Source organism: Clupea harengus, chromosome 12 (genome assembly GCF_900700415.2).
Source record: "Clupea harengus chromosome 12, Ch_v2.0.2, whole genome shotgun sequence".
In the NCBI taxonomy this organism is placed as follows: domain Eukaryota; kingdom Metazoa; phylum Chordata; class Actinopteri; order Clupeiformes; family Clupeidae; genus Clupea; species Clupea harengus.
Window position 1 is genome coordinate 6900488 of NC_045163.1, and position 8630 is coordinate 6909117.

The 8630-nt window shown below is 49.5% G+C and overlaps 1 protein-coding gene across 3 annotated transcripts in view; it reads left to right on the forward strand.

Moving 5' to 3' along the window:
- The window catches only part of igsf9a (immunoglobulin superfamily, member 9a), a 28565-nt gene extending 22635 nt beyond the window's left edge, over nt 1-5930 (forward strand). For all 3 annotated transcript variants that reach the window (XM_031577605.2, XM_031577607.2, XM_031577606.2), the window contains exons 15-21: nt 102-319; nt 934-1018; nt 1308-1478; nt 1856-1892; nt 2035-4452; nt 5074-5246; nt 5727-5930. In XM_031577605.2, the coding sequence (XP_031433465.1) occupies nt 102-319; nt 934-1018; nt 1308-1478; nt 1856-1892; nt 2035-4452; nt 5074-5246; nt 5727-5827 (3203 nt within the window). In that variant the 3' untranslated portion in view covers nt 5828-5930. The remainder of the gene's footprint in view (nt 1-101; nt 320-933; nt 1019-1307; nt 1479-1855; nt 1893-2034; nt 4453-5073; nt 5247-5726) is intronic.
- The last annotated feature ends 2700 nt before the right edge of the window (nt 5931-8630 follow it).

An 8630-nucleotide genomic window follows, 5' to 3' on the forward strand; every position in this document is an offset into this window, starting at 1 on the left:
ACTGCATTAGTTACTCTTACATTCCATATAAAAACTGTGTGTGTGTGTGTATGTGTGTGTGTTTTAGACGTTATGTGACATGATTTTTCCTCCTCTCTTAGACCCGAAGCCAGTTGTGATGAAACTGGCTCCACCGACATTTCTCTCAGCCAATGTGACAACAGGGGGCGTGGTCATGCGCTGGCTGGCCCCCCATAACCAGAGCCCCCCCATTCAGGGTTTTGTGCTTCAGTCTCGTCTGCAGGGGGGGAGGTGGTCTAACCTGGCCGAGGGCATCAGTGCCAACCACACCCAAATGTTGGTTCAGGGGCTACGCAAGGTAGGTCAACACAGTCGCAGGACTTTAATATGAAGCGCCGCTCTCAACTGTCCTCTCTGCTCTCTCATAATCAGCTCTGTTGATGGTGGTCTCTCCTCGGTCATAATGTTTCTGTTGGTGGTCGATAATACAAGAGCAGCTCCTCAGTCCTCTGCTCGGTCATAATATCTCTATTCTCGTCATGTGATCTCTCTTATGAAGGTCGTCAGTCCTATGATAGTCATAGTATACTATAATAGTTTTCTCCCTCGTAAAGCCTCTGTCGATAGTCATGTCTTCTTTGTCATAATGTCTCTATTGATAGTCATGTTTTCTATCTCATGAAGTCTCCGTCGATAGTCATGTCTCCCTAATGTATCCTAATATCTCTGTTGATAGTCTTCTCTTTAATGTCTCCTCTGATGGTCATGTCTCTCCTGTATCCTAATATCTCTGTTGATGGTCTTTTCTTCTCTTTAATGTCTCCTGTCATGGTCATGTCTCTCCTGTATCCTCCTGTTGATGGTCTTTTCTTCTCTTTAATGTCTCCTGTCATGGTCATGTCTCTCCTGTATCCTCCTGTTGATGGTCTTTTCTTGTCTTTAATGTCTCCTCTGATGGTCTTGTCTCCTCAGGACAGTGTTTATGAACTGCGGCTGCTGTCTCAGCGAGGAGACGAGCAGAGTCGCCCCAGTGCCTCCATCAACATCTCCACCGCGGGTCAGTACTGCCTAAGTGAGCCGTGTGTAATATTGGTGTGTCGCTCTGTAAAGCTATTTTATTGTTTTGGCGCTATATAAATACAATTTAAACACACACAGCTGCATACACACACAGCTCTGTAATGCCAGCTGGCAAGTGGTGGTATAAGCACTCACACATCTGTGTTGACTAGCGATGGTGAAAGCACCTACACATCTGTGTTGACTAGCGATGGTGAAAGCGCTCACACATCTGTGTTGACTAACGGTGGTGGTAGAGGCGCTCACACGTGTGTGTTGACCCGCAGGGTTGGAGGCGTCCGTGTCCCCGGCCAGTCGCGGCATGCTGCAGCTGGTCCCTGAGCCTCTGTTAGCCGGCGTGATGGGAGGGCTGGGCCTGCTGTGTGTGGCTCTGCTGCTCATCATCGGGGTGGCGTGTGTGTTCCGCCGTCGCAGTGCCAAACGCAAGAGGAGGGATGGTAAAGAGACACAGCAGAGCTCACAAACTCATGCGCAAAAACACACTCACACACATACACACACTCAGTCACTCATTCACTAACTCATTCATTCTCTCACTCATGCGCAAACTCACAAACTCGCTCACTAACCCACTCAGTAACTTTCATTCTAATTGTGCTCATTACAAATGTGGATATTGTCCCTTTTGTGCTGTGCCTTTTCATGTTCGCTTCTGTGCCGTATCTTTCATGTTTCCCCCTCTGTTCCATGTCTTTGTCCATGTTCCCTGTCCTTTCATTCTGAGCTTTGGATGCGGTTCTTCTGTTCTGCGTCTTTGACATTGTTCCTTTTGTTCCGTGTCATTCATCTGTGTGTGTGTTTGCTTGTGATCCAGATCTCACTCCTGCCCTCCTGACCAGTCCATGTGGAACGTGAGTGTCTCCCCCCATCCTCCTCACCATCCACATACCTCACTCAGTAGAGGCTGAGCTCAGTTCACTCATGCAGGCATGTAACAGCTCTCTCTCCCCACGTCTGTCTGCCTCTCTGTCTCTGTCTGTCTCTCTCTTTCAGAGCAAGTGCGGCTGGTGGGAGTCCAGACAGTGTGCTGAAACACAAACTTCTTCCTCCCAGCTCCCTCTCCTCCACATCCTCCTCCTCCGCCTCCTCCCCCTCCGACCCGTCCTCCTTTGAGCAGTCCGGCCAGGGTGAGTACCAGCAGCGGGGGCAGCCCCTGCCCCGACACCACCCCGTCTCCTTCCCCGAGAGCACCCTCAGCAGGGGCAGAGATGGGGGCGGAGGCCCGCTCTCGGCCCTCTCTGCCCTGGAGCTCATCTCCCGTGGCCCAGACGGCCGCTTCTCTCTAGAGACGTACGCAGAGATCCCCCTCTCCCACACCCACACCCCCGTCAGGAGGAACCTGCATACCGACTTCTCCGGGCTGTCCGCGGGCCGGGGGGGCATCCACAAGTCCCACTCGCTGCGCTCCTACCGCGAGGATCGCATTAACAGAGACGCTCCGTTCGTTGTGTCTGTTGACCTGCCTCCCCCTGAGGGCACCGCGCGAGTCATGGCCAAGCACCTGTCCCTGCAGGGCCACTACCTCCTGGGAGCCCAGGACCTTTCACCCTCTGCCAGGGGGCTTCCAGAATGTTCCAGCCTGCTCTCCGAAGGCAGCGGGTTGGACGCGTATTCTAACCCCGAGCCCGAGATGCAGCAGGGTAGCTTTGGGTACGGGTCGGTGAAGCGCAACAGTGGCGCCGACAACAGGCCCATGGCCGCGAGCCTGCTGGTGCTTCAGATGGAGCACGAGAGAGAGAGGGGAAACCTGAGCAGGTGTCTGACGCTGGCGCGCGAGAGGGAGGCCCTGGAGAGGGAGCTGAGGAAATACTCCAAAGAAGAGCAGGAGGATGACGTGGACCAGGAGCCTGAGCTCGTGTGGAAGACACGCGAGGGAGCCTCGCCGCGCGATAGCCTCCACGCCAGCAGGGGGTGCTCCTCGCTGGAAAACTCTGGGCGAGGCAACACGCGGCCCTCCTCCTGCGTGCTGTGGGAGGCCAGCCCTCTCTCCTCTCCTACCCGCCTGGTTCCGGTCCAAAAGCATCCTCCTCCTCAGCAAGCGGATGGGGATTGGACTGGGCGAGAGGGGGGGCAAGCCAAGCACTCACTCCTCACTGCAGGAGCTGATCTGACTCTACGCAAGCAGAGGAGCTTTCGCCAGGAGCCGGAGCTGCGGCGTGTGTGTGTTTCACCTGAGAGGCTTTCAGTGGCAGGGTCACTGAGGCAGGACTATCAGGAAGCCATCAGTGCCGAGAGCTATACGGGCACTCACAGAAGGGCAGATGATTTCCCCGGTAATCCAGACGAGTGCACTTTTGTAGAGATGAGTGTAGATGGCCCAGAGATAGGGGAGCAATATCACACGGCCTCATCTGCTAGGTGTGTGGCACAGTCGGACCAGCACGGAGGCAGACACACACACACACAGAGAGGCAGTGGCCAGACCAGCAGGACTCTGTCCCACCTGGACGTGCTTCGACCCGACCTGAGGAAGACCGGCAGCCTGGGGTCACGGCGCTGGAACGGCTTCAAGAGCACCCAGAGCTTAGACTACCGCAAGAGGGGGGAGTTCCTCACGCCTGATGCCTGGGTTCACTCCATCAGCCTGGACAGAGCCAGCTCCGCGTCCCCTTTCCCTTTCCCACACCAGCACGAGGATGAGGACCTCAGTGGAGAGCCCTACAGGGGGACCCCAAATCCCCACTTAAGGGGTACCCCAAACCCTCCATCCAGGGGCACCCCAAACCCTCCAGTTTCTCAGTCAAGTGATTCTCGGCGTTCTGTGAGATCCCTTCCATCAGATAGGTCCCCCCAGCCTTTCCCAGTGCAGCCCTGTGGGCCTCGTGGAGGTGAAACTCCTGACCCCCGTCGCCAAGCCTCCACATTTCCCCAGGAGTCTATGGGAGACCCAGATCTCCCAAACACAACACAGAGAGGCAGCCCTCCCCACGAGAGAAGGTACCCCACACCTGACAGTGGAAACACTCCACTCAACAGAGAGCACCCCCCACCTGAAAGTGGTAACTCCCCACTTGATAGAGGGCATTGCCCACCTGACAGAAGGATCCCTCCAAACGACAAAGGGCACCCTTCAGCTAATAGAGGGCACCCCCGACCTGACGTAGTGCACCCCCCTCCCGACAGCTGTGGGGGGGCGTACGGCTGGCTGCCTGCCCACTGGGCCTCCATTCCTGGCAGAGAGGAGGAGAGGGGCAGGGGGCCAGAGGAGAAGGAGGCGGAGAGCCAGGAGGTTGACGCTGAGATCAGAGCCTACCGCAGCACTGCCGAGTCAGAGGGCAATTACCGTAGTTACGCCAGCCAGAGTAGCGGCCGCGGCAGCATGGAGCCGCCCAGCAGCCTGAGCCCCCCCCTCATCAGCTCCCCCGAGACCACAGAGGAGAGCGAGCATGAGGAGCAGGTCCAGTGGGAAGGGTGAGATTCACACACACTTTTTATCCCTCTCTGTCTCTCACTCACTCTCTTCTTCTCCATCTCTCTCTGTCTCTCACTCACTCTCTCACTTACTCTCTTCTTCTCCATCTCTCTCTGTCTCTCACTCACTCTCTCACTTACTCTCTTCTTCTCCATCTCTCTCTGTCTCTCACTCACTCTCTCACTTACTCTCTTCTTCTCCATCTCTCTCTGTCTCTCACTCACTCTCTCACTTACTCTCTTCTTCTCCATCTCTCTCTCTCTCTCACTCACTCTCTCAGCCCCCCCCCCCTCTCTTCATCTCTCTCAAACATATTTTAATGTTCCCTCCCTTTCCCTCTCTCCATGACAAATCATAACTGGATAACAGCCAAATCCAATGCAAAGTTGGATCCAGTCTATGCTAAGCGTTGTCAGCTTTAGCTTATCATTCAACTAAATAAACATATGGTGTGGACACTGCAGTATTTATGTCTGTATATATTTAGAATAGCATTTGCCTGTTTTCATGTAGCAAGTAGTAGCTCATATTCATTTTGACGTGTAGCCTTTCAGTAAAGCACTCCCCTCCTGCAAGTCCCTTTCTCCACACTGAGTCTGAGTCTGAGTCTCTGTCTGCAGGCTGAAGAGGAGAAGGACAAGCTCGGTGGACGAGAACTATGAGTGGGACACACATTATGTCCCCATGAAGCCTGTGTATGTGAAGTCACCACAGTCACAGCGCAGCCTGGAGGGGGAGAACAGGGGTCACTCCTGCAGGACCGCCGAGGAGATGACCAGCATAGGAGGAGAGGGTGAGGACCACTGAACACAAACCAACCCAGCAGCTCATGCTGTGGAGTTTGATTCTTTATGATTAGGATTAGGATTATTATTGTTGGATTAATGTGGGAATACTGTCTGTCTGCTGTGTGATGTTCTGTTTTATGTACTATGGGATGTGAAACATTAGATGAATGTACACTGCTGTGCTAAACTAAACTAAACTAAACTTAACTTAACTTAACTTAACTTAACTTAACTTAAGACCCCAACACATGTGGATACTTGAGACCACATGTCTGTGTCCAGGCACCTGCATAGCCATGAGCTGCCAGTGAATCCAGAGGGATGTTTTAAACTTGAAGTGCTTCTCTTTAAGTAGCTGCTTACTTAGTAGTGGTAGAGGCAGAGAATGTAAAGATTGTTTATTTTGGTGAAGTTGATGTGCAGCGTCGTGATGTTTCTCCCCTCTGTTTGTTTGTGTGTGTGTGTGTGTGTGTGTGTGGCTCCAGGCATGTTCCCTTCCGTCAGGATGCTGAAATCAGGTGGGAGTTTCTCTTCCACTGGTCTCCCCCACCACCATGGCGCTGAGCCTGAGACCGTGCTGTTCTGACAGCTCCACACCTCATCTCCTCTCCTCTCCTCTCAGCTCCACTCAGCAGATCCAGACATCTCTCTCCTCTCATCTCCTCCCATCTCTTCTCCTCTTTCCTCTCTCTCTAGTCTCTTGTCTCCTTTCCTCTTCACTCCTCTCCTCTCCCTTTACCCGTTCCTCTCTCTTTCCTCTCCTCTCCTCTCCTCACCTCTCCCTCCTCTCCTCTCCTCTCCTCTCCTCTCCTCACTTCTCCCTCCTCTCCTCTCCTCTCCTCTCCTCTGCTCAGTTATTTGTGGTCTTATCACTCTCATCTTTTAGAGCGTTTCATTATCTCTTTCTGTCCATCTTATCGCTTTTTGTGGCTTAATGATTAAATGTTCCCCCTAAAGCGATGGAAAATTACAAACTAAGAACTTGAGATTTGTCACAGCCAAAACAGATGTAATTGGATGCTGAGTTCCACTTGTTGAGGAAGAACCTTCCAGATTCTGAGAGGTCATGACCTCATGTGTTGTCCAATCACCGAGGAGCTGGACTCAAAGATGAACTGATGTGATATCACAGAGCAGCTGATTGGTCATCCCCAGGGAACCAGCCCAAAGGAACGGATCCGGCCCTGTGCTGGCCCTGATGCCCCTGTAGGCTGGGAGACGCCCTGATAACACCATGGCTGTGACAATCACGCCTCAACGACCGGCACACACGTGCACACGTCTGAACTGAGATCAGTCTGATCGCAGACGGGGGAAACCAAGGCCCTCACTCAGAGATGAACTCAGTGGCATCCGGCCAGACGTTTACAGATCACGTGTTCTGCGTTTATTATTAGGAGAGGCCTTTGGTGACCTCCACCAGTGTGTGGGAAGATGGTAAGAATATGTGGAGGGATGCACAGCACGCATGTATGCGATTTAGTGCACAAGTCTTGTTAACAGCAGACCATTTGGATACATTTTAAGGATGTTGTCAGGAGATACCATGTGAGTCACCACTCATGGTCCAGTTATCTCCACATCCATTTCTTATTTCTGTTTCCTCATTACTATATATATATATCTCTCTCTCTCTCTCTCTTTCTTTCTTTCTTTCTTTCTCTCTTGGCAGCTTCTTCTCCTTGCATGTATGTCAACATCTTGTTGACAGTATTAGCTGTGTACTTTGGCAGCAGGGATTTTGCTAATGACAAGTGAGATTGATTGGAATTTAATTAACCGTTGTTGCCTCTCTTGGCATATAAAAAGCCATTTAATGAGAAATCATGTATGAAATGACTTTCCATTCTGCTCCTGAGTGGCGGCGATGCCTTTGACCTTATTCACTTTCCAGTTGGAAATTGTGATTTTGAAGCATTTCCCCGTGAATGAATTAATGAATGAGACAAATCCCCATGCACTCCTTCACAGAGTTAGCCATCAACACACACTTTTTAAAAATCCAAGCGTCAGTTCACAGAGCGACAATACACAATGGTTAAATATCCATCTCTTCGTATTAATTAAATTACACACTCTCTGAATGCATAGAGCATAAAAAAAATGTAAAAAGAAAAGAAAAGAAGAAGTGAATAATACAAGCGATTATTTCAGAACAGCCTTTTGTGTTATTGCGTTACGTTAGGTTTTGTAGGATTTGACACACACAGTCCTGAAATGTTCCTTTTTTCCCTGTAGCCTAGTTTTCTTCTAGTTAATCTCTGTTCCTGCTAATTATTATTTTTTTGTAGTCACCATTCATGTATAGCTGTGAATTCATAGCCATTGTCCTTACGTATATACTTCAACTGAGTAAAGTGTGACAGACAAAGCCATTTAAAACTCGAAGCACAAGTGCTGATGAGGTTGCAAAACAAACATTTTATTTTCTAAATGTCCAAAAATTACAGTTTTGTTTATTTATTTGGTTTGGTGTCATTGGTCCTTAAACGCATGCCAGATGAGAATAAAACATGGAATCAAAATTTGTCAGCAGTTTGCCAAATGATACATTTATTATTCTAACAGGCCCTCCCGGGAAGGCGTCCCTTCATTTTGCATTTGATTTAAGAAGTAAATATCTATTTTGAAACAGAAAGGATTCAGTCACCCATTACCCCCATGTTCAGACTGATATTCTTAAGACCAGAAATATGTACTTAATGTTACTCTTTAATGTGAATGGTTATCTTTGTAATGCTACTAAAGTGTATTTTAATATGTATCTAGATTGTATTTTTTTCATATGGTTGTCTGTTCTACTCTTGATAAAAAATAAACAATATATACTAATTGGGTCATTAATTTGATTAGTAAGGGGGATAATACTTTAAAATGTGCAACAGCACGGAACCAAGGTAAGCCTAACATACTGCATGATTATATTCACTGCATTGCCTATGTATATGTGTGTGTGTGTGTGTGGGGGGGAGGTGGGGTCATTTATGTAGGCGTGTGAACGTGTGTCTGAGTTAACATCCTGTCCCGATCACACTTAAATTAATCACACAAACATATGGTACTGAATGACATGAAAACATGAAAAGTTTACATGGCATATGGCATATTAAGCATAATTAAATCTATTTTCAGAGGAGGGCAAAGAAGAGGAACTTGTTGAGTTACATTACCATACTTACTAGTTACTTTCGCATACTTCTTGCCATACCACACTACAGTGCTGAATGTTTCTTGAAGTGGACTTTGATTAAGAAGCAGCATATGTGACGCATAGTATTGTATTAAAAAGCCAATGGGGAATAGGTCTTCATTCACACACATACAGTGAGCTGACACCTCCTCCGCACTGGCCCTGGCTCATGTAAAAGCCTGCTGAGGTTCACCACCAT